The following is a 26,805-nucleotide window of genomic DNA, read 5'->3' as shown; positions in this document are numbered from 1 at the left end:
CATCAAGTCAATTAGAAAATCGCGAAATTTAATCGCCATGAAGTAGTCTAGAAAGGGCCAAACGCGAAATAAAGTATCCACGAAAAAGTTGGTTTACAGAATATAATTAAACTAAAATAAAATCCTTAATTATTATCAGTGTATCTATAGCAGGATATGACAACTGAAGACAAAACTATTACCAAATAAAGAAGGAAATTCAGTCATTCTGCATCTTTTAACACCTGCTTTTTAAAAATGCAAACACAAATGTGTTCAACATAATTTTCTGAAAAGATGTAGTTTTTTTATGAAATATATAGGTAAAAAATTAAAGGTAAGGAATACTTACATCCATACACTGTATATTTAGATCACTCAAACATGTTCTTGTCCAGAATATGATGGAATGATTTCATGCTGTATTGTAAAATCCATTCACATCATGATTTACAATCAGTAATACAAGCTTAACCTAATTATGTAAGGCAGGTGCTTTTTGGACCCCCCTCCCAACCTTACTATGACAGAAAAAATATATGCTTAAAGCCACTTGATTATTATTGTTTTTCAGGAGGAGAATAGAAAGAAACAAAAGAGAGTGAAAATGCAAGTGAAACCACATCTTCTATTTAGAGTAAGTTTTACTTTGTGTCTTTATTAGCCATTGGGAACTGGGTTTGTACATATGTAAAAATAAGATGTGGTATGATAGCCAATGAGCCAACTATAAATTAGAGTCCAAATGATGTCTATTTATTTCATCCGATCATTTGGATTTTAATCTTACAATATCTATCGTTGAAGATTATATGAATGGTGTCTGCCTGTTTTAAAACTACTATTTTGCAGCAGCATATTCATGAAAATTTTTACTAATGAGTTCTGCTTCAGTTTGGATACAGGTATTTTAAGTTTAAGGTCTATTTATGGTAATCAACATACATGTAAAATGGTTAAACATTTAACTTCCTAATTTAATATTGATGAAACTGATTCATTCACTAAATGCATGATAAAAACTATTGTTATAAAAATCATATATTGTTTGTATAATAACAGTGAGTAAAAGGAAACATGACATACAAGTCAGTGATACAGCAACCCAGTAACTCTTTTCACAAAATAAATCTTATGATTAAAATTAATGGTAAGCTATACTGAAATGGGCATGACTTACAATTGTTTTTCATCGTGAGGTTTTTTGTTTTATATATCAATATAAAAACAACGGCTGTTCCATTAATTATTACAATGTACCCAGGGAAGTCACTTCAAAAACTGAGTATTACCATTTATATAGGCAATTTCAGAATTCTTCTTACATACTTTCAGTGCACTAAACACTCACTATATATATGAGATTTAGAAGTGTCTTCCCTGGGTCCTATGAACGTTTTATGAAACAGCCCTAAGATGTATTATGATTGCCAATGATACAACTCTACTTCAACACTGCATTACACAAATTAATTAATTCCAAAAGTTTGATACAGTATGCACTTTCATTCCATTCCAATGCTCCTATCCATTTTTCAGCCAATTCCAAATGAGAGTAGTATAGTACCAGATCAGACAGTAACATTTATGTTATTTGACCGTGTGGTCAGTGTCAGACAAGGATATACTGTACCCTTTGGTTTACGTGGGATAATAGTTGGCATCCACAAGGCAGAGAAGGAATCAGACACTATGTTTGAAGTTGTATTTGATGAAGCTTTCATAGGAGGAATTAATATAAGGTACTATATATTCCTTTCATACATGTCAACAATTCTTCTTCAAAATTTGTTACTTGTGTAAATAGTGCTATGCTAAAGAATAAATAAAGTTTGTAAGGAAAGATCTTGATAGGATAGAACTTCAGGTAGTATATTTTTTATATGTATGAATAAATGACCCCTATTCAAAAGTGTCTGGACACACTTGCTCAGAATATTTCATACAAAGAGTATCAGAAATTACCAAAAATATTGGACTGTAAAACAGGTGTTCACATTTAAATTAATAGGTTTTTAACGGGTTTGCTATCTTATTGTTCAAGAATAACAGATAATTTTGGTTTTTTTTCAGATGTACTGGAAATAAAGGATATAGGGTACCCAAAACTGCTGTAGTAAACATATCTCATGGTGATCGAAAATACCATGGTAACACTAACAGACAGAAAGCAACAGAAAACTTCAATAAAAACACATGGAAGAATGACAATAGTAATAATTACAAAAGTGGTAACTATGGTGATTATAATTCTGGGAATTCTAGGAACAATAGTAGGGGAGGCTACTCTGGTGGAAATGAAGGATATAACAATAGAAATCAGGGTAGACAGCTCAATAATGGTCATGTGAATGACAACACATATCCTAGGTATGGCTGGCAGGGTCAACAACCAAAATCATCAATAGATAGTGCCAATGTGACAATAAATGAATCTAATAGACCAAAAATGGATATCAGACAAGAAAGTTTTGATGAAAGTCAGAAAGATGCTCCTTTACAGTTTGTAACACCGAAAATTCCTTCACCAGGAAGACCACAGAAGACACAAGGTCAACAACAAGATTCCTCAAGGACAATGGCAGCTAAGGTAAAAAGAAAATAATTACATGCTGTTAAAAAAGTATGTTGCAATATGCAGTCAGGTAGAACCAGATTTATGGATGAAAACATTTAAAAATTTAAACTTGATCTGTGAATGAGAATGTAGAGTTTTCTTGTAGCTACCAGAAATAGATAAAAGTTAGATATCACACTTACTATTGTATAATTAAAAATTAGGATAAGTTTACAAAAGGTTCAACATTTCATACTTTTCAGCGAAATTTTTGTTTTTAGATAATCTGCAATTCCCTTATTCTATATCATTGTGCTCAGTTTTAAGAAAATTAATTATCATGGGTTAGTACAGAAAACTGTTGCAATGAATATTATCTTGAAAACAATAATTGATACAGTTGATATACAGAAATTGTAGAGAGCAAAAATGATCAGCAGTACAAGATCTACAAAATTGCTGATATGACGTTTATAATAAACCATTAATTGACCATATTAGAGTTATTGCCCTTTATTTATGATTTTCTTTAACTTTTGATATTTTTGGATATAATCCTGAAAGCAGTACCGGTAATGGGTAAAGAGAAACTGATAATAGTGACATTGACAATTGAGAAACCAGCAAAATGAGATCTCATTTCAAAGGTCTTTGATATTGTAATGACTGCTGAGTTGAGGGGATGGGGCTTGGAAGATTATTTCATCCTGATTTAAATGTAAATAACTTATGTGATCCTGAAACTGAAAAAAACATAACAATTTTTTTTTGCTGGGCTCATACCACACCCTCTGATTTGATTAATTGTTAATTATATAAAAAAAAAACACCCTTAACAATTTATATTTTGAACTGCCATGAATAGACCTTTTAAGCGCACCATATATTTTGTCCTGGATGGGGGTTTGAAGGGTGTCTTCTGACCCATCCCCTCATACCATCAATTGTTGAATATATTGAAAAAAAAAAAAATATTTTTACCCATTAACCATATATATATATATATATATATATATACAAGTCTAAATTGAAAACAATGTTCAAACCTATGATTGCGTTGGATAAAAACCGCAATTTTTATACGTGTGCATGCAAAACAAATTTCTTTGTAGAGGGGTCTAAATACAGCACAAACAACATTTTCCAAAAGACCAAAAAAGTGAAAAAGTATATTTTAACAAAACACATTTGACTAGCAGGTCGAACAACAGATGTTCTTAAACCCTGCTGACTGCCATTGCGATTGCCAAATAAACGGATCACAGATGTAACACAATGGATCTTAATTATATTAATTTAATACCAAACAGAAAACAATAAACTTGCAGAAAAGATGGTATACCGCAAACATGAGGGGCAAAAATTTGTACACCATATCCGGATTTCGACAATTAATGTCTCTTCAGTGATGTTAGAAATCGAAAAGGTATTTGGAAGGCCATATAATTTACCGCAATTTGGGATTGACTCTTGAATTTTGAAGAGTCGAAATAGTATGAACGGATCATATAAACCCGAAGGCAAATATAATACAAGCCCAAACGAAAAAATATAAACAAGTCTAAATTGAAAACAAATGTTCAAACCTATGATTGCGTTGGATAAAAACCGCAATTTTTATACGTGTGCATTCAAAACAAATTTCTTCGTAGAGGGGTCTAAATACAGCACAAACAACATTTTCCAAAAGACCAAAAAAGTGAAAAAGTATATTTTAACAAAACACATTTGACTAGCAGGTCGAACAACGGATGTTCTTAAACCCTGCTGACTGCCATTGCGATTGCCAAATAAACGGATCACAGATGTAACACAATGGATCTTAATTATATTAATTTAATACCAAACAGAAAACAATAAACTTGCAGAAAAGATGGTATACCGCAAACATGAGGTGCAAAAATTTGTACACCATATCTGGATTTTGACAATTAATGTCTCTTCAGTGATGTTAGAAATCAAAACGGTATTTGGAAGGCCATATAATTTACCACTATATATATATATATATATTGCGTTTTGTTAAAATATACTTTTTCACTTTTTTGGTCTTTTGGAAAATGTTGTTTGTGCTGTATTTAGACCACTCTGACAAGAAATTTGTTTTGCTTGCACACGTATAAAAATTGCGGTTTTTATCCAAGGCAATCATAGGTTTGAACGTTGTTTTCAATTTAGACTTGTTTATATTTTTTTGTTTGGGATTGTATTATTTTTGCCTTCGAGTTTATATGATACCGTTCATCCTATTTTGACTCTTCAAAATTCAAGAGTCAATCCCAAATCAAGGTAAATTATATGGCCTTCCAAATACTGTTTCGATTCCTAACATCACTGAAGAGACATTTATTGTCGAAATCCGGATATGGTGTACAAATTTTTGCACCTTATGTTTGCGGTATACCATCTTTTCCGCAAGTTTATTGTTTTCTGTTTGGTATATTATTAATAAATTAAGATCCATTTTTACATCTGGTGATCTGTTTATTTGGCAATCGCCATGGCAGTCAGCAGGGTTTAAGAACATCTGTTGTTCGACCTGCTAGTCAAATGCATTTTGTTAAAATATACTTTTTCACTTTTTTGGTCTTATGGAAAATGTTGTTTGTGCTGTATTTAGACCACTCTGACAAGAAATTTGTTTTGCATGCACACGTATAAAAATTGCGGTTTTTATCCAACGCAATCATAGGTTTGAACGTTGTTTTCAATTTAGACTTGTTTATATATATATATATATATATATATAGATTCCTCCTCTTAATCAAGTGTGATACGATATTTCTCCACTAGAAGTTCAAATTTAAAACGTGTGGCTTACCAAGCATAAAATTTAACTGTTGAGAGTGGAGAGAAATCATATGCACGAGATTCTGTGGTGAAATCTATTTCTCTAATGATTTTAGACGATATGTAGACAAATTCGTCTTTCTTTTCCATTCTTTTTATATGACGTCATCAGGCATGGTCGCCTTTTTTCATGACGTCACAATACAAAATTCTGAGAAAAGCAAGAAAATTAGAGGTCATAATTGAAATTTAACCATTGAAGAACTGAGATCAAACGAACGACACTTTGATTAAAAAAATATAATCAACAGGTTGGGAAAAGTATAAATCTGCTAAGAATTGGAGAAATATTCTTATTAACAATGACAATATCTTTTCATTACTAGAATGTATTTGTTGGGCCTTTTCTTTACTGGATTGAATTCTTGAGATGAAAGGGAGAGATTAGTGATAGTCAGTTCTATAGTCAATTTAGTTTATGTAGAAATGCAGAGTAACACCTTCCATTTTGTATTGTTTATGATTTATTTAGATGTTTCAAGACAGCAATAATTCAGAGTTTGCTGATATGTGGAAAGAATTACAAAAAATTTCACCATCAGATAATACTTTACTGAACCAGGCAGCTATGGCTTTGAATAAACTGCCAGATGACCCAGCATTATCTCCTAAGATAGCGCCAACTTCCTTCAATGTACAGAGTTTGTTTGATGAAGCTAACAAGTCTAACACAGCAGAATTAACATCCAAATTAAAAGACTTAAGTGTGTTCAAAGATAGTAATATGGAGGACGGTGTGCTGGTTTGTTCTTTAAAGAAATCTGATCAAGACAAAGAGGTATATATAAAACGAAAAACTTCAAATGCATAAGCAAAATTCCAATCCATGCACTAAATATAACTCAGAAATGAAAAAGAAAAAGATCTAGTTTTATCAATGACATATATTTGTCATTATAATGTTGTAAAAATGATACAAATTTAGTGTGTTGAAAACATTATTGAACAAACATTGCTTGTAGCTGAAAGGACCAGCTGATTTACTGAAACCTGTATCAACTGTAATATGGAGGCATTTGTTAACTGGTTTTATTAATCAAAACAAACACCCACACTCTCTGGATAATCTAAGGTAATTAAAAACGTAACTAAAAACTTAATATATCATACATGTAACTTAAGTTTTTCACTTCTTATATGAGTTTACATTTGTTTGACTAAAAGATGAAATCTACTTTTAGGATGGTAGTGCTGCTTTGAAGCAAATGTTGAATATTGACTCAGAAGACAGTGAAAAGTTACCTCCGACAAAAGAGGTTCCCTCATATGGGAGACAAGTTTCTGTACAAGAACTGTTTGATGGTAAGAGTTAAAACATAGTTTTCACAATTAATGTTATCATTGTTATCATTAATCTATAAAAAGTCAACACAAAGAAATATTTCCTGTATTTAATGCATTGTTAGACAATTGTTTGTGTGGTTGACCCTATTGTACTGTCGTTTTGATTCCACCATTTTTATACGCCCGTTTTCAGGACGTATTATGGTATACCGTTGTCTGTCCGTCATTAACATGTCGGACGAAAACTCAAAAACGCTTTAACCAATTTGCATGAAACTTTGGTGAATTGTTTATATCTATTGATTTCGATGTTTATAAATTTTAGATTTTACGTTTCCGAGTTGTGGGGTTTTATTCATAAAAAAACGGGGGATTTTCCAGTTTTCGGACAATAACTCAAAAGTGCTTTGAGCAGTTTTCATGAAACTTTGGTGACTGGTTTATATCTATTAAAATAAGCTCCCTTTAGTTTTTAAAAATTTCTGATATGACATTGAGGAGTTATGGAACTTTATTCTTTAAAAAAGTTATGGGCGTATCATGCGCTCATGGCGCAGCTCTTTATTATCAGAGTTATGGGACTTTGACTATCCTGACTAATTTACACCTTCTGAACGCAACTCCTCTGAGACTGTTTGACAGAAAGCTCTTATACTTGGTAGGATTGTTTGCCATCATGTGTAGATGGCCACATTATACCTTCATTTTGATTGGAATATTTTTATACGACCGCAAAAAAATTTTGTGGTCGTATATTGGTATGACGTTGGCGTCGTCGTCGTCGTCTGGCGTCGTCGTCGTCGTCGTCGTCGTCCGAATACATATTGGTTTTCGCACTCTAACTTTAGTTTAAGTGAATGGATCTTTTTGAAATTTGACCATAAGGTTAAATACCACAAAAGGAAGGTTGGGATTGATTTTGGGGGTTATGGTACCAACAGTTAAGGAATTAGGGGCCAAAAATGAGCATTTTCTAGTTTCCAGACAATAACTGTGGAACGGTGTATGGATCTCTCTGAAATTATACTACAAGTTTCCATACCACAAAGGGATGGTTAGGATTTGCTTTGGGGGGTTATGGCTCAAACCGTTTAGGAATTAGGGGCAAAAAAGGGGGAAAAACAAGGTTGTCCTGGTTAATGGACAAATACTTTAGTACAAAACATAATTTAAAGCAGTGTAAGGGAGATAAATCAAATACATCATTGAAATTATCTCCCTTACACTGCTTTTAAATTATGTATAAAGTAATGGTTAATGAACAATAAAGATAATTTAAAACAGTGTAAGGGAGGTAATCCAAATACAACGTTTTGGTTACTTCCCTTACACTGCTTTTAAATTATGTTTAAAGAAATGCATATTTATAAAGGAAGACCAGTAAAAATATCTGCAAATGTTTTCATCTTTTTTTTTTACAAAAAAATCCATATGAAAGATTTGACACTATATTTTTATTAATTCTATTATAAAATAGATTAAGTTAGCACTATGGTAAATTTAAATGGGTAATTATGGTTGCCAACTCCATTGGAAATTTGAATTGAGATTATGACCATATCTTGAGGGAAAGAATTTTTTGGGGGGAAAAAGGGGGGGGGGGATAAAAAGAAATTGTGGGGGGCCAATTTTTTCTCATTTTCAGATTTCAGAAATTAAAAAGAATTATTCTTCAAATATTATTTTTTTTTCAAATTCAAATATTGAAAAATTTCAAGAAGTAATCTTTAATTGCACAGTATGGCGCATTAGATTTGTAAAATCTTTGATCACATTTATTTATTTGTTATGCCGAATCTAACAGTGTATTTAGATTTTTAATTTTGGGTCCAGTTTTCAAATTGGTCTACATTAATGTCCAAAGGGTCCAAAATTAAACTTTGTTTGATTTTAGCAAAAATTGAATATATGAGGTTCTTTGATATGCTGAATCTAAACATGTATTTAGATTTTTGATTTTTGGCCCAGTTTTCAAGTTGGTCCAAATTGGGGTCCAAAATTAAACTTTGTTTGATTTCAACAAAAATTGAATATATGGGGTTCTTTGATATGCTGAATCTAACCATGTATTTAGATTTTTTATTTGTGGACCCCGTTATCTACTTGGTTCATATTGAGGTCAAAAGGGTCCAAAATTAAACTTTGTTTGATTTCATCTAAAATTGAATTATTGGGGTTCTTTGATATTCCAAATCTAACTGTGTATTTAGGTTTTTAATTTTGGGTCCTGTTTTTTAAATTGGTCTACATTGAGGTCCAAAGGGTCCAAAATTAAACTTAGTTTGATTTTGACAAAAATTGAATTCTTGGGGTTCTTTGATTTGCTGAATCTAAACATGTGTTTAGATTTTTGATTATGGGCCCAGTTTTCAAGTTGGTCCAAGATAGGGTCCAGTATTTAAACTTTGTTTGATTTCAACAAAAATTGAATATATGGGGTTCTTTGATATGCTGAATCTAAACATGTATTTAGATTTTTGATTATGGGCCCAGTTTTCAAGTTGGTCCAAATTGGGGTCCAAAATTAAACTTTGTTTGATTTCAACAAAAATTGAATATATGAGGTTCTTTGATATGCTGAATCTAACCATGTATTTAGATTTTTTATTTGTAGGCCCCGCTATCAAATTGGTTCATATTGAGGTCAAAAGGGTCCAAAATTGAACTTTGTTTGATTTCATCGAAAATTGAATTATTGGGGTTCTTTGATATGCCAAATCAAACCGTATTTTTAATTTGGGTCCCGTTTTTTAAATTGGTCTTCATTGAGGTCCAAAGGGTCCAAAATTAAACTTAGTTTGATTTTAACAAAAATTGAATTCTTGGGGTTCTTTGATATGCTGAATCTAAACATGTGTTTAGATTTTTGATTATGGGCCCAGTTTTCAAGTTTGTCCAAGTTGGGGTCCAAAATTAAACTTTGTTTGATTTTAACAAAAATTGAATATATGGGGTTCTTTGATATGCTGAATCTAACCATGTATTTTGATTTTGGACATTGGACCATAATAGGTAAATTAAAAAAATTCAAGTTCTTAGACCACATTCTTTCTGTGTCAGAAACCTATGCTGTGTCAAATATTTAATAACAATCCAAATTCAGAGCTGTATCAAGCTTGAATGTTGTGTCCATACTTGCCCCAACTGTTCAGGGTTCGACCTCTGCGTCGTATCAAGCTGCGCCCCAGCGAAGCATTTTATTACATTTGTTATGAGACTTATTTTTTCTATTCTACTCGAATAACACCTTGTGAAAGCAACTCCTCTGAGACTGGTTGACAGAAAGAATAACCTGTTATGTTCCTTCCTTTTTAAATTGTTAGGCACCTTCAGCAAGTTTTTCTAGGTATACTAAAAGAAAGAAGAAATTTGGTCTGAAGCATTACATTTTGATATTTATCAATAAATCTGTAAACACTTTGAATTTAATTAAATTTATATTAATATCAATTAGGCAAATGATTAAAATTATTCAAGAATTTGAAAATAAGTTAAGGCTGCCCCCTCACTTTTTGAAAAAAACAACATATGATGGCATATGTAAACAACATCGAGGGATCAACATTTTCTTTCATTTTTGTCTTGCCATGAAGAAGTCTCAAAGGCTAGACTTATATGTGCTATTTCCAGAGGCGGCCTTGTTAGCTGCAGTGTCAACAATTTGTTAGTGATTATATCAGTTTAAGGGCAACCACTGATAGTATAACAATTATATTTGGTATGCATTTGAAGAAGTATTGGCACATTTCATTTCCATGGCCCTGCCCTCTCAGTCATGGTTTATTATCTTTGGAATATGATCATAGTTTTCATGTTAAAGTTTGTGATTAGGTCAGTTTGAGAGGAACCACTAATGGTAAGTCAACGATATTTGGTATGTAGTTTATAAGTATTTAATAGCACATCTCATTTCCATGGAGATTATATCGCCCCATCCTTCTGTCATGTTTCATTGGATTTGTATGTTTTCCATAGTTGACATATTAAAGTCTGTGATTAGGTCAGTTTAAGGTGATCCACTTTTGATAAGTCAATGATATTTGGTATGCAGTTGTATTAGCATTGGCATTTCTCATTTCCATGGAGATTATTTGGCCCTGAACCTTCAAGAGAGGCTAATAATATCAAAGGGACATTCAAACTCATAAGTGGAAAATAAACTGACAACACCATGGCAAAAAAGAAAAAGTGATGGTTCTTTGACTTTTGATGTTTTGCATAGTTAACATGTTAAAGTATTGCCATTTTAATATCAACATTTGCATTTTACTGTCAAAATTACATACAAACAAGCCATATTTCTGTGACAACAGTTTATTTGCTTGTAATACTGCATAATCCCCACCCGGCCTGGCAATTTAAATTTTAGAGTAAAAACCTGGCGATTAAAAAATGCTTTAATTCTGTATATTATCATGATTATAGTCATTAGATATATGTAATCATTTAATACTTGTTCCTTTATATACTCTAGGTGTAAAACAGAAGAGTTCAAGTGAAAATGTACAATCACCTAGTTCTAACCAGTTTCATCAAGCTCAGGACCAGCAATATCCAGCCAAGAGCAGTCATAACCAAAATCAACCAAATCAATACAATAATGTAGGACGGCAGTCTGGTAATCAAGGTCGACCAAAATCTGGTGGAATGCATCAAAACAACCCCAATATAAATGTATCTAGGTATGAATGAAACATTCTCTAGGTATACAGAATTTTCACATAAATTCTTCACATTTTTAGCTCATTTATAAAAGGACCATGTATTAGACTGATTATTACAGTTATATATAGAGAACCGGAAATAGATAACAATTATAATAACATTATAGCAAACACTGCTTGCAAAAAAGAGAGTCAAATTTTAAAGACAAAATACAAATACTTCAATTTCTAAACATAATAATATATGACTTTATTTTTAATTCAAAACTTTTTTAGATTTAGAGCTCAACATATTTGACTGGCACTTGTCTATTGTTAACGGAGAAGAAACCCAAATTAAAATGTTATTATTTACAGAATCTATTATTTAATAAAAAAATAGTAATAATACATCTCTCTCTGTAAAAAGAATGTTACAGGGCCATTAATTTGGTATATTTAAATAAATCTTTTTAAATTTACGGCCACAAAGGCAGCTGCCATATTTCACAAACATGTGACTTCACGACTACCATTTCATTTCCATTTGACATCAGTATAAACACAACTCACATATTCATCATTGGAACAAACAAAAAGTTCGTTAAGTTTTCATTGAAAGAGAACCAGATAAATACAGGTTAAGTTCTGACATCAAACACAAATATAAGACGCAGGAAACTAAGTCGCCATTCCAGGGTCAAGTCAGTATCACAGACATCATATCAGTCAGCTGGTCGAGTCCAAAATTTGAAAAGAAGGTTATGATGGTGGAAACTGTTGGTAAATGGGCACAACCAAGAAATACTTGTAATTGTATACCATCACAACAGAAAACATTTGAAGTAATAAATCAATAGTGACTCTAAATCGAGGTCAGTTGTAGTAAAACTCAGAACTTGAAAGTGATTTATTAGAATATCTATGTTTTTTATTTGTATTTTCCTTTATTTTAGGAACCCTGTAATGCAGCTTTTAGGTTTCTGTAAATCATTCAAATTATCAGATCCCAAGTATGAGTTCAACAGACAGGTGAGATGTTTATCTTAAATTTATGATAAAAAATGTAGCAGCATTAGTGAAAACATGTGAACAGTCATATTATATCATCTTTATTTTGGAGTAAGTATAAAGATGAAAAATTCCTCAAAATAAGTAGATGTGTGATGTTTCCCAATGATTCAACAATTGACCAAAAACCAAAGGACATGGAAGCAAACAACTACAGTGAACCGTAGAGCCTTCAACAATAAGCAAAACCCAAACTGTAAAGTAAGCTAAAAAAGTGCCTGTAATAACAAAAGGTGAAACAAATTTCATATATCACCTATATATTATTTACTTTGTAATACCTAGATTTAAATGTACAGACAATACTAACTACTGATAGAAGATTAAATGCTTCTCTTTTGGATGTGGAAATTAACTTAAAATAAATTAACCATTGTTACAGATACTTAGGATTATAGAATGAATAGAATAACAAAAAGAAAGCCAAATCAATCTTCATCTAAGGTAATAGTTATAGGTGTTTGATGATTTGACTTCTCCTTTACACCAAAGTTCCCATAGGCTAATTTCACAAATTTTCTTCTCTTTAAAAATTTTGCAAAGAAAAAAGCCAATATACTGAAAAAATAGCATTACCTAACTGTTTCTCATTAAAGCAGACAAAAAATACATTGACATTGTCTGTAATTTTATTTTTAACAGATACAGAGTGGTGGGTATACTTGTGTGATCAATTTAAGTAATGGTGCCAGATTCCAAGGAGCTACCACCCCAACCCAGGAGGCTGCTGCAGAGAGTGCAGCAAGTATAGCACTGCATCAATTAGTAAGTATCAACTCTGACCTTCAGATACACAGTGGTGGGTAAACTCGTGTGATGATAATAAGTGAACAATATTAGTGATGTGTACTGGGTAGTTTTCCCTATCTTGTCCACTCCATTACTAAGTATAATTGATATGTTTATTTCTGTTCTTTATTTTGTTATGTCTTACTAACTTGTTTGAAGATCATATGGTTACTTTAAATGCTTTCCTTTTATTGAAGAGTTCAAATCTGTTTCTGTTCATACATGTATATTCAAGTTTATTCAAAGAAGATTCACACAAATTGCAAGAACAAATGTTAACACAAAGTCCATTTAAAAAAACAACAATAAAGAAAATGATTTTGTTTACTGTGAATGCATTTATTTTAGTGAGTATCAATTTTTGTAGATTGAGGAAATTTATTTTTGTGGATATTTGATTTCATGGTTTTGGCAAAGACTTCATAGAAGCCTATAGAAATTGTGTACTTTGTTGAACATTTGAATTCATAGTTCACCTTTACCCACAAAATCCTCGAAAATTGGTATCCCACGAATAATAACCAGTCCACAGTATGTGATCTTGATAGAAAACAATTTCAGCAGAAAATATTTTGATTCATATTCATTTTTCTTTATCAAGGGAGCAACTATCCAACCGTCCACTCAATGCCACCCACTAATGATGATGCATCAGAGAATACCACCTCCTGGGATGATGCCACATAGGATGCCACCATCTCCTAGATCTCATCAGCCACAACAACCGTTCCCATCAGCATTCAGACCTGTCCAGCCTGCTGGTTTGTAAACATTTTTCATGTAGATCTGTAAAGTAATGGGATGACCAATTCCACCTTACAAAAACAACCTGCTTATCTCCCCTTGGATTGATAAGTTTTGCCTACAGCTATGATGATAATATATCAATGCCTGACTTGGTATTGACTAAGGTCATTGACCAAGAAATGATCAAATTAATCTTCTCTCTGAGCTGTAGGCATTGCAGGCAACAATAATTTGTGGCTTGTCTGATGTACTGTCATACTTTAACATCCTTGTCTTTTTAGTTGGAATTTTATAAACATTTTTTTATATAAAGAATAGAATATAGAGTTGAATCGCAAATGATGTTATTTATTTTTACTCAGGGGTTAAAAATCCACTAGCCCGACGCCCGGGACTAGACTTTTACACTTCGGGCAATTAAAACTTGTAACCGAATATGTCCGATGGACTAGTAACAAAAAATTCTTGGCATTTCCAAAATGGTAAGTGGAAAATCCCCTCATCACTATTCTTTCTTAGCCAATCAGATTCAATTACGTCATCCGGGATTCCAAGAATTTGAACCGATTTTGTACATGTTTTAAAAATAGAACAACTAACTCTGGGTGGATCGGTATCATGTATTGATCGCAATTCACATACTTTCAATTTCAATTTCTCAGTATGGGGGGTATTGTACATTGCTTATGCCGAGATTTTCAATTAATGGTACTTGGGTGTATGATGTAATGATCGATATTGACCTGTCTTGTCGGACAACTATTAATTTGAGCTTGAAACCATGCACAAATTATTTCTAAACATTTAAGTACATCCACCACAGGAACTTTGTCAGTTTCAAAACGAAAAACGGTAGATGAAGGGGGTAATTAGGCTGAAAATTTATCCCAAAAAATGCCAAATACGACCAGGAAAAGTGGAAAAAAACATTTATAGTGTCATGGACAGAAAGATTCCCCATGGGCAAGGTCGACTGTTACTGATGACAAACAAGAGATGATGTTTTGTGAATATTGCCGTTATTTTCCTGATCACGCTAATAAAGTCTGCTTTGTATGTGGGAACAACAAATATACGAATTGAACCACTGGTTTCACATGACAAGACCAATGAACATGTTTTCTGTGCCCGAAAATATTTAACAACCCATAGTACAAGGGATATCCAAAAAGATGTCTAGAGATCCTTGTTATAATTAATAAAACAAAAATTTATTTGATTTATTTTATCAAATACCGTGTATAATGCTGCATTCAAAACAAGGGACACCCACTCTGAATTTGTAAGGTATACTCGGGCTAGCAGGTCAGTTTTGATGGGCTAGCAGCTCTTTCAACAGGGCTAGTAAAATCCTGCTACCAATAAGTCCTGGGCTAGTGAGCTGTAACAAAATTTTTTAACCCCTGTTACTGATTCAGAGTTTGTTGTTATACTCCTTCAGAAGTATTATTGTGCCTGTTACCACAGCTATGATGATAATATACCAATTCCTGACTTGGTATTGACTAAGGTCATTGACCAAGAAATGATACAATTAATCTTCTCTCTGAGCTGTAGGCATTGAAGGCAACAATTATGTGTGGCTTGTCCATCTATCACCTTACAGTTTTACATTGAGGTCTGCATCTAAACAGCTATAAGAAATAGGTGAAAAATAGTTCGTCATTGTAAAAATCTTACATATTGATGAAATTGGGACACATGGACCTACATTTTATTGAGATATTATAATAATTAACCATATGTAGGTAATTATATATGTTTTTTATACCATAGAACTTTGTCATGATAAGATAATTTATTATGTAGGTGTGATGAACATCAGGGGTCAGGGGCAACAACAGAATTACCATGGTGGTCGGGGAGGAAACCAGGGGATTTACAGTTGGCCGCAGCAACAGGAATATAGTAGACCAAGACAACATAGTGATTCACTACCGTCAACAGTCATATGTCAGCCGAGTGAAGAACAGTCACCGATCAAACAATCGTCTCAAGCTAACCCATTTATACCCCTACAGGTAGAACTCTTACATTCACCGGTCAAACAATCGTCTCAAGCTAACCCATTTATACCCCTACAGATAGAACTCTTACATTCACCGGTCAAACAATCGTCTCAAGCTAACCCATTTATACCCCTACAGGTAGAACTCTTACATTCACCGGTCAAACAATCGTCTCAAGCTAACCCATTTATACCCCTACAGATAGAACTCTTACATTCACCGGTCAAACAATCGTCTCAAGCTAACCCATTTATACCCCTACAGGTAGAACTCTTACATTCACCGGTCAAACAATCGTCTCAAGCTAACCCATTTATACCCCTACAGATAGAACTCTTACATTCACCGGTCAAACAATCGTCTCAAGCTAACCCATTTATACCCCTACAGATAGAACTCTTACATTCACAGATCAAACAATCGTCTCAAGCTAACCCATTTATATCCCTACAGGTAGAACTCTTACATTCAAACATGACATAAAGAATTGTATATTGTTTTATATTATTTAATTATTTTCTCTCATGCATACTGTTGGTTCGTTCAGGACTATGGAAAATCATGGACACTTGAAACAGTGGCTTTAAAAATTACTACATACAATTCTATAGGAAATTTGTATTTCGATGAACACTTGAAAACATGGTTCAATTATACCCTCTGAAAACCGTGAAAATTAGAACACCATGAATAATAATGAATCCACAGTTTGATATTTCTACTAATGTCTGTATAATGCCTCCATATTTAACTAACAGAAAAATATGGTTCTTGATTTGGTTATATACAATGTTTTATCTTATCTGTTTCAATGACCAATGTATTCTCCATCATGGAAAAGCAACAGCAAGTTATATGTTTAATTGTTTTCAAATTGTAATTTGATTTGTTGATTTAAGAAACATGAACTGTTAATAAAATTTGTTTGTAAAATGTCTTTTTAGGTAACAAAACAACAGAAGACTCCACAGAAAAAGAAACATAAAGAAGACAATGTAAATAACAATATGTCAACTCCCCCCAAATCTGTCCCGGAAACCAGTCCGCCACAGATTTCAAAAGGAGAAAAGCAATCACATATACAAGAAAGCAGTGAACAGAAAACTGTACATGAAAGTGGAAGTAGAACAAAGAAGACTCCACCAAAACAACAGACTCCAAATAAACGGAAATCTAGATTAGCAGCTAATTTTAGTGGAATGAAGTAGAAAGACATTAAATTATCGCCACATGAATGGAATGTTTTTAAATCTTTTACAACCTTTTCAACTATTTACCAAATGACATTTTGCTAGGGAACCAAGTTCTCTCTGTATATGTGTAACAAACATGCTCTTTGGTATGATTTTTTTTGGCAGAAGAAATGTTTCATATCAGTTTTATTGAAGACAGTTTTGTGTACATTCTAAATTCAAAGTTCTCCTTCAAGTCTTTCTATATATATATTTGTATAAAATTTACACAAGTTTTATTTTTGTGTATGATATGTAAGTAATTTTATCTACAGTAAACAGCCATGTACTATCCACATTGTATATGTACAACAGAATTATAATGTTATTGGATACAAATTAAATCAAGTATTAAGTTCTGAGTAACCTTCAAAAGGTCAAATAAAACACATTCTCTAATGTTGTTAATATATGAAAACATGAATAAAAGCATATGGTGAAAATTTAACGTAAAAATTGCAAAAAACTGAAATTGTCTAGCTTGTCTTAATTATCTAACGTCACAGTACCCAAATTGCACCCATTTAGCAAAAATAGCAGTGGAAATTTACAAGTTTTTTAGAGACTAAACAATTTGTATTTTTATGATTTGACATTATGCACATCTCTCCACATAGCTGAATATATTTAGATATACTCAAAACGTTCACAATATATATCAACAGATGAAGTATTCACTGGAAATAGTATAATGTACTGGGACATCGCCATGCATAGTCCAAAAATAAAAATCAAATTTTAAAAATGATCATTTAAAATATACAGGCATCCATTCCTTAAAAAAATAAAAAGTAAGCATGGAGTATTGTCAAATTGTTCTAAATATTTGGAAAAATAAATGAAAACATCGGTTATTCGATATTATAAAAGGATGTGAATTGAAGCATGGATGCAATTTGGGTACTCCTCATTACAGAATCATTGATCGTTTGGAGGTCGTTTTCAGAGCCATTTTTCTTTGATTCAATATGGATTCAAAATTGAATTGGTGGAGCTATATAGTGAATAAGGATACATCTAAAAAATAAACACAGAAAGGAAACTTTTTATCTGGATCATAAATAAACTTTGGTGAAATAAACTGTCAAAATAGATGCAGTTTTGGTACCCTCACATTAATTTTATTTTACTTTTTGTAAAAATGTAATTTATATATTGAATATGTTTTTTTTCTTGGAAAATCTTAACACATATTAGTTTTTGTAGTGTTAACAAAGGTTTAGATGTTGAAATAAACAATGTATTTTGAAAAGAAACGATTGAAATCTTACAATAAAACATATTAATAGTTATATTTTTCAAGAAGTGCTAATTTTTTAATTGCATGTACTAACAATGTGTAAATACAGGAAACTTCAAATCATGTACAACCATTGCAATTAGAGATAGTATACAGTACTTGACAGAATGGTAATATTTGTGTATACTAAATAGTCAACATGTCCCTGTTGTAAACATTTATGGACAAGATTTATCCACTGCTGAAGTTAAAATAAATCAACATGATTAAACTACTGATTCCTTCATTAAATAAAGTAAACAAATAGACACAGTCTGCTATATCTAATCTTTTATTTTATAACTTAACAATATTTAATGAAAACAATGAAGAAATTGTTCAAATATTATGAAGCACTGTCTTTCTCTCCATATAGTTGATGGCGTCTCGTTTCAAATGTCTAATTTCAGATGTTATGATTTAATTTTGCATTTAATGATAAATCAGGAATTCTTGTTGAAATTGAAGAAATTCTTATATAAAAGAAATTAATTAAATGTTACCCTACATAATCTCCAAGGATCTTTTAGTTTCTTGTATATTTTTTAAAAGCCAAGTGATTTTGATAAATAGAAATTCAGAATACTGTAAATTGAAAGAGAATGTGACCTTCTAATTTAAACTTTATAATATTTTATTTTTACATTTTGGTGAGTTACACCTGTATGATTTGATTTTAGCACATTTCATTCTCTTTTTTTCATGTTTAGGGTTGAAACCAAAATTCCTCAGGTGGACATGGTCAATTTAATAAAGACATCTGAATCATCTGTTTCGTATTAGCAACATTTATGTCAACACCCACAAATTGATAACTAACACTGATTTGACCATTTGGTTACCTTGTGCATGATTTCTTCTGTTTAATATTGCAGTGACCCACTTACATAATTATATTTAGGCATATAAATCTGAGTTAAAATTTCTTTTAAAGTTATTCCTAGACTGTCGTTTTTTTACCTACTTCAGGTTTTTCAATACAATAAATAGAAGTTATATGTTTTACTGCTACATGACAGTTTTGTTAAATGATTGTTAAAAGTGTAATTGCATAACTCTCTTGTATCGACAAAAACATCACATGTTAAACTTTGATACATTAATATTTATGTAAATAATACTACAATGTAGTTTGTATTTACATCAATGGGGCTAAGATGTCACATGTGAACATTTTAGCCAATGACATTTCAGTAACAACACTGATCGATTTTAAAAGTCAGTTTTAATGATTTTATTTTGTAAATTGTAACTTACATTATTGCTTTCAAGCAATACACTTTTACATTAAAAACCTGTTTGCAAAGTTACTATTACACTTTTGTCATTACTGAACACAAACTTATACAGGCTATATAGGTTCATTATGTTTGACACTCTGGGATTATTCAAGTCTGTTGTTGCTATGGCAAGCAATCAGTCTGATGAAAAAAATTAATAATGATGAGGTGCTGAAGAATGTTGAGAATCTCTTAATTCATTCATCTCCAGGAACAATATATCTAACGTACATATATAATAAGTTTTGTACCATAGCTTATGGCAGGTAAGTTTTGCATAGGTTTTTAACTCACCGGGGACAAAAATGTGAGACATAATGATGCTTATCCAGTGACAATGGTGTTAATTATTTGTATAAACTTTATATTCAGAAGGTAAAACTGAAGACCTTGATACTTCATATCTTGTATACAGATGCCTTATGTTCTGAAGTTTCTGATTGTTATATGTCTGTTATCTTTGAGATCATTTTTTTGGTTCAGTGACTACTGCTAAAACAATGTGTTTTATCCAATATTTTCCCACTCATTATGAGTAATAGGACAACTATATTTGGTATATACGAATGTAGTATCATAGCAAGGTATATGTGTCCTTTAGACAGGGTTAACCTGAATTTATAAAAATAAGATGTAGTATGATTGCCAATGAGACAACTCTCCACCAGAGACCTAACAAATAGAAGGTAAGCAACGAAGGTCAACATTTGACCTCATTTCATAGTTTCAGTGATAGAAGGTTAGCAACGAAGGTCAACATTTGACCTCATTTCATAGTTTCAGTGATAGAAGGTTAGCAACGAAGGTCAACATTTGACCTCATTTCATAGTTTCAGTGATAGAAGGTTAGCAACGAAGGTCAACATTTGACCTCATTTCATAGTTTCAGTGATAGAAGGTTACCAATGAAGGTCAACATTTGACCTCATTTCATAGTTTCAGTGATCAACCTTAAGTTATTGTGATCTGGTATGTTTCTCGGATACTATAAGCAATAAGTAACCTATATTTGGTATAAGGAATGATTGTAAGATATACTACATGTTTGTCTTTCAGGGTTCATCTTACCTTGACCTCATTTTCCTGGTGCATTGGTCTTTGTTAAGTCCTGATTAGGTTTGTTTCTCAAATTCTGTGAGCAATAGGTCAACTATATTTCATATTAATAAGTGAATAAATGTTGTGGAGTAACTAATGTATAATAAAGGATCCACATAGTATACCAGATGACAGAATTACAATGGAAAACCCCTATATCATAACAATGGTAAGTCACTTGTAGTTTATTTGAAATATCATTTTCTTGACACCATATTAAAAGACAACTCTAGTGAACTCGATTAGTAGTTTAACAATATTAACACTTGGGTTTTTTGTTTGTTGTAAATGATGATTATTTTACTAACACATCACATCAAATATATATATGTATATATATATATATATCAAATTAAAGTTTTGGCAGAGGTTTTAGGATTCCCTGAGCATGAAAATATATGACATTAAAGTTTTGGCTAAAGGTAGGTCAAAGTTTTGGTTTAAGGTAAGTCAAATTAAAGGTTTCATTTAAGGTAGTTTGTAATTAGTCACGAGCATGAAACTTAGTACACATGTTCGTTATGATGTTAACTGTTTAGTGCCAAATTAGGGTTTTCACCAAGACTTCATAGTTCACTGAACATGGAAATGTGATGATGGGATTGAGCATGGTGTCCTATGGATATATATATTCTCGTTTATTCTAGGTATTGTATACATGAGTAGAACGAGTTTGAATAAGGTTACTTAGTAAATAAAACTTTAGTTTGATTCTGTATATTGATAAAAACTACAAAAAAAAGCTATGAAAAGCTTTTCACAAACAACAGTCCGAACCATTCCAGTACTGAACAAGACTTCTAAAATGTGTGCTGCTATTTTCAGTTGAAAACTGGTCTGGAAAATTTTCAAAGGATAGAAGCAATATTTAAAAAAAACCTAGGGTTTCTGTAATAGGCCAATTAAAATTAATTGATAGATTTTCATCCCCGCCCGCCCCTCTGAAATCGTCCCGCCCCGATTTTTTTTATTTTAACAAATTTACGATTTCCGGATTTTGTTCATTTCCGTTACCGGAAACCACCGATAATTTCGTTTCATTCATAACTTCCTGTAGCAAATTTCGGTTTTCGTATTTCTTCGAGTAATTTAACCAAAATGATTAAGTCGAAATATTCTGCTGCTCTATGATGACAGCATTATCTTCCGAGAAAAGAGATTGCTTACGAGAAGGGCATGAAATATTCGGGTTACGAGTGACAGGCGGTGTCCAAGAACGCAAATCGCGGTCAGTGATTAGAAACCTGTGGATTTTTTTATTTATACAATGAATTTGTGTCAGGAAATTTGGACTGTGAATGATATCCAAAGCACAAGAATCGTGGAACACATTGCTGCAATAAAAAACATGACTGGGATAAAGAAATTGACACAAGCACGAACTTGTGCGATCTAAGACCATATATTGAGTACAAAAAAGTCGGCCAATGTAATGCTATGTCTTAAAACTTTTCCAGATACACAGGGTTATCTGTACTCAGAGTAAAAGGGGTGAAAATGCAGCCCTTGTAGCCAAAGGGTCCACATGAACCTTAAAAGCATAAACCATAGTATTTGCAACATAGTTTGAGTTTTTATTTCACTCTGTACTCACAATACTTGTAATGGGCACTACAAATTACTACTTAGAAAGCAAAATAAATTTGATGTAGGTAGTCTAAAAGAGAACATTTCTCCACCTTTTTGCTATTTACTAAAAAATGGTTTCTAAAGTGGCAATCACATGTAGAACAGTGGTTGCCAATCCGAAATCTTTATTAAGACTTTGAAAATTTATGTAGAATTCCTTATATATACATGATATAAGCTTAATATTACCCTTGCATATGCACAGTCTGATTGAAACCAGCCCCCAATATCTACAAAGGCAAATGGAAAGTGGGGGCGGGTTTTAATCAGACTGGCATATGAAGAACACGTCACAAAAGGGTTTCGGAGGAAATAAAAATTAAAAAATAAAATCCTCCCACCCGCCCCATTTTTTTCAAAAATTTGGATGAAAATCTACTAATTAATTTTAGTTGGCCATAGTTATACACCGAGGGATAGGTGTGTCTGGATAAGAAACCCCGTCGGCCGGAGGCGTATAACTAACTTACACCCCATTCTAAACCCATTATTTGTTAACATTGATTATTAAATGAAAAAAAAAAAAACCCGATAGCATATTTATTGACAATATCAAACCATGATTTATAAGAATTTTTTTTTATTACATGAAACCCCACTAGTAACCTTTCTTAGGGTATCTTTGTTCAAACTTTGACAAGTGAGTATATTTTACAAATGTCAAAGTTGTTTTGCATATTCCCGTTAAATCCATGTGCTAAAATGGATCAGCGGGTCAAGGTTGACCGTTTCGTGTATTCTTATTACAAACAAAAAATACATCATGCTCCTTGTATGCAGTTGTCAATATGGACGGGTATAAGACGAACGACATTTTGTGGCAAGCGTTGGATTTGGTAGAAGAGACTTAAGATAAAGGCTATATTATAACCCAAAGTACTTACCTGTATCAGTGTAATAAAGGTAATCATAACTGTATTTTATATCTTACAGTTTTATAACCACCCCCCTCTTCTCAAAATAAACAAACATTCATATTCGGACATACTAAGGGATAGGTGTGACCCGACTATCAGACACGCTCAACATATAAAGATACAGATTTAATATTTAGGAACTCCCTTTTTGGGGGCAAACAGGGGCTGATCCAGCTTGGAGTTCCCAACCCAAGAGAAAAAAAGGGGGGTCCAACCATTCAAATGCATTGATCTTTTAAATAAAAGTCGGGTCCAAACCGCGGAACCCCAACCCCAGGTAACCGGGGGAGGGGGGATGGGTCCCGGGAGTTAGAATCCCCATTTTTTTTTAAAGACCAATGCTCTAGAATAGAGACATATGACTGGGATAAAAAAGATTACCTTCAAGCAAAGGGGTATTTAAAGGATTATTTTTGTATTCAAAATAGATGCTTAAATTTTTTTTCGCAATTGGAATTTCCTAAAATGTGTTTTTTTAATATCTTGAAACAATTTGTAGTGAACACTATTAGTAGTTTCTTATGTTCATGCTATTTAAAAAAAAATCAATTTCTATTGTTACGAATAACAATGGACTTTGTTTGCGGGATGTAGAAGCAGGGGTTTCCAGAAACCCCGCTCGTCACACCCTGTGGTCAAAATCCTTTGTTATTCGTAACAATAGATCTATTCAATTTACGCTTGTTTCAGAAATAGAAACTATGAAGTATAACAATAGAACTGGGGTGTAAGGTAGGATAATATTGCACCTTAGTGAAAAAGGAGCACAGTTAATTTTAGACAGTGGACGATATTTTGGTCCTTACTTTTGAAAATTCATAACCTCACTGTCTTGGAAAATATTTTAAGATCTATTGTAACAGTATGGCCTCGAGGAACATATCTATACCTCAAATTATCACAGGAGTGTTGTTTTCAATATCATCATCATCAGTAATGGAAGATCTTCTTGAGTGTTAGTCTTTGTTTTCTAGTTTTAAATATGCATGAAACATGTACCACTGGATGTTAAGCCGTAACAATCAATTAGTCAAGAATTTGGTGTTGATGCAGCTAGGCTATTGCGTCTGAGACTGGTTATTCTTATTAAGTAGTAATTGTTTTTGTTACACATGTATATCATTAAGATACTCTGTGTGCACCATAGAAGAATGTTAAAGTATGGACATGTTTTATTTGCTGAGGCTATGATCATGACACAGAAGAAATAACCAATAACTATCATGATTCTTAACTGACTTATTTATTTCATAATGAATGAAAAGGCAGATAAGTTAACATACATTAATTTATCATATTTGACATTTAGAATATAGCACTATACAAATAAATTATCATGCACCAAAATGTTTTAACACAGTCTAATTACAAATATGTCTCTGTACAAAATGGCTGTTGTTACCATGGTCGCCAAACAGAGTTGTCACCAGTTGAACCATCAACTCCTGAATCTGAAGGTGAATGCATGTTTGGTGAAACTGAAGGTGATGCTGAATATGTAGAGGACCAATCATTGCAGCTTAAGGTGTCACATGATGAGGAATACTGTGCATGTGTGTCAATTATTGGTGATAACAACTGGTATGGTTTACTTTCTTTGGTTGGTAAATAACTGCAAGGTGTGCTTGTAGCTAATCGGTCAAAACTATAACTGGAGGCCTGTGGTTCTTGGGTCTGTAGTCTTGTTGTCATATTGGTATAATTTGTTGCTAGGTGATTGGTTACTGAAGATTTGACGTCATTTGTGATATGATTGGCTGTCAGACTATTAGATACATCGTTGATGCAAGTGGTATAACCTCGTATAAAGCTGTTCATTACCAGTTGTGCTCTGTTACGACCTATAAAAAGAACGTTGCCATTCAATTACATGTACAGTAGAAATTGGCTTACAAATACTTATTTACACAATGATGTTGAAATGAATGGCATTTTGAAATATTGGCAAAACCTTCTGAATTGTAAAACTTGTTTCCATGTCAGTAAAAGAAGATGTTTTGGCTTAATACATTACAACATTGAATTTTGTCACTATTTAAAAATAAGGAGATGTGGTATGATTGCCAATGAGACAACTATCCACCAAAGTTCAAATGAAGTGGATGTAAGTAATTATCAGTGATTATAGGCAACCGTACGGCCTTCAACAAGTTTCCTATTAGGTGATTATCGGGTTTACATTGAAACCTTGATATTTGATATCTAAACACATTAAAAATGCTTAGAAACACTCCACTCTTATTTCGTACAAACACGAAGCACGAAATATATTTGAAAAAGTAATACTGAAATAGACTTAAATATCTTCAATATGTTCAGTGTATTTGCTCAGGAACATATATACTGTTCCCAGATTTGCTACAGTAGTTGATGGTACATTGTATTGCAAAAATTACTTGAATATACAAATGTCAATCAATAATTTAAGATACCGGAAAACGTAAAAAAAAAATTCATCATTATCAAATTCAAATGCAATCATTGATAAACGGACAAATACATTAATATTCAACCAACATACCTTCTGCTGACTGTTTTTGTTGAATATCTTCAATATATCTTACAGTCATTTCCATTATATCTGCTTTCTCTAACTTGACACTGTCCTGAAATATTAAAAAAAAATAATAATTATAATAGTTTGAAATAATAAGTAATTGTGGGTTATCGTCTATTCATTAATTCTGCAACATGCTAGCAATTATTATTGTTAGTGCCGGAACTCTGTCCATGCAAATATTTTCACAGACATTCCAATTGCAAAATAAAAATAAATCACGTAAGGATTAACGACTTTATCAATCAGATCAGACTTAAGTCTGAAGGAAGTGTGAGTGTCATCCGACTAAGTCAATATCCAACAGGTAAACATGGCACTGTATATTATATACCGTATTATTCACTTGTGATATACTGTAAATAATCCCCAGGCAGACGACTGCGCGTGTCACCGATAATGATGTACAAACATATTAATTATCTTTGACAACCAATTGAAATGTATCAAAACATAATTTTCAAAACTCGGAGAAATAAAATTAAAATTTTGTTTGTTCTTTGTTTTCCAATTTAATTTTTTCGTAAGTTTAGAAAAAAAACACACTTATGATAGTTTGGAAAACAATTTAAAATAAAGGTGAAAAGTCGACAAAATAAATAGAAAAAAATGCGATTAATAATTTTTTACCTATAATAAATTCCAAACTACTAGTGTGTTCTAACCAATGATTTGTTTAGTAAATCTTACTATATAAATCCTTGGTAACTTCTAACCAAGTACACTCTTTCAAAATATTTAATTCTATCACTATGTTCCTTACCTCCTTGTTAGTACCACGTAATACTAATGTCTTAAGGTCTGACAGTCTGTTGTTTATCCTTTCACGCCGACGTTTCTCTGTCAAAGGTTTGTTGGTCTGGAATTAAATTAATTTAGAAACG

The 26,805-nt window shown here is 32.3% G+C and overlaps 2 protein-coding genes and 2 non-coding genes across 5 annotated transcripts in view; 3 read left to right on the top strand and 1 right to left on the bottom strand.

Moving 5' to 3' along the window:
• Positions 1 to 19,750, top strand: part of LOC127719659 (5'-3' exoribonuclease 1-like) — a 64,821-nt gene extending 45,071 nt beyond the window's left edge. For both annotated transcript variants that reach the window (XM_052225888.1, XM_052225887.1), the window contains exons 29-39: positions 554 to 616; positions 1,519 to 1,721; positions 2,053 to 2,569; positions 5,859 to 6,164; positions 6,568 to 6,688; positions 11,145 to 11,352; positions 12,270 to 12,345; positions 13,027 to 13,149; positions 13,775 to 13,934; positions 15,730 to 15,941; positions 16,874 to 19,750. In XM_052225888.1, coding sequence (XP_052081848.1) covers positions 554 to 616; positions 1,519 to 1,721; positions 2,053 to 2,569; positions 5,859 to 6,164; positions 6,568 to 6,688; positions 11,145 to 11,352; positions 12,270 to 12,345; positions 13,027 to 13,149; positions 13,775 to 13,934; positions 15,730 to 15,941; positions 16,874 to 17,137 — 2,253 coding nt within the window. In that variant the 3' untranslated portion in view covers positions 17,138 to 19,750. The remainder of the gene's footprint in view (positions 1 to 553; positions 617 to 1,518; positions 1,722 to 2,052; positions 2,570 to 5,858; positions 6,165 to 6,567; positions 6,689 to 11,144; positions 11,353 to 12,269; positions 12,346 to 13,026; positions 13,150 to 13,774; positions 13,935 to 15,729; positions 15,942 to 16,873) is intronic.
• On the top strand, positions 14,040 to 14,128 carry LOC127721026 (Z30 small nucleolar RNA). The gene has a single exon (XR_007991042.1). It is a non-coding gene; the product is annotated as a Z30 small nucleolar RNA (small nucleolar RNA).
• LOC127721028 (Z30 small nucleolar RNA) lies at positions 15,386 to 15,474 on the top strand. The gene has a single exon (XR_007991043.1). It is a non-coding gene; the product is annotated as a Z30 small nucleolar RNA (small nucleolar RNA).
• Positions 19,751 to 24,649: 4,899 nt separating the features above from the next.
• On the bottom strand, positions 24,650 to 26,000 carry LOC127720962 (transcription factor HES-4-B-like). Its single transcript, XM_052227688.1, has 2 exons — positions 25,886 to 26,000; positions 24,650 to 25,205 (listed from the first exon to the last, which is right to left on the bottom strand). The coding sequence occupies exons 1-2, from the start codon at positions 25,938 to 25,940 to the stop codon at positions 24,763 to 24,765; spliced, it is 498 nt and encodes a 165-aa protein (XP_052083648.1). The 5' UTR covers positions 25,941 to 26,000; the 3' UTR covers positions 24,650 to 24,762.
• Positions 26,001 to 26,805: the final 805 nt, after the last annotated feature.

Source organism: Mytilus californianus, unplaced genomic scaffold (assembly GCF_021869535.1).
Source record: "Mytilus californianus isolate M0D057914Y unplaced genomic scaffold, xbMytCali1.0.p SCAF_11, whole genome shotgun sequence".
Lineage (NCBI taxonomy): Eukaryota > Metazoa > Mollusca > Bivalvia > Mytilida > Mytilidae > Mytilus > Mytilus californianus.
The sequence above is the reverse complement of the archived record's forward strand: the minus strand, read 5'-3'. Positions and strand labels throughout refer to the sequence as shown.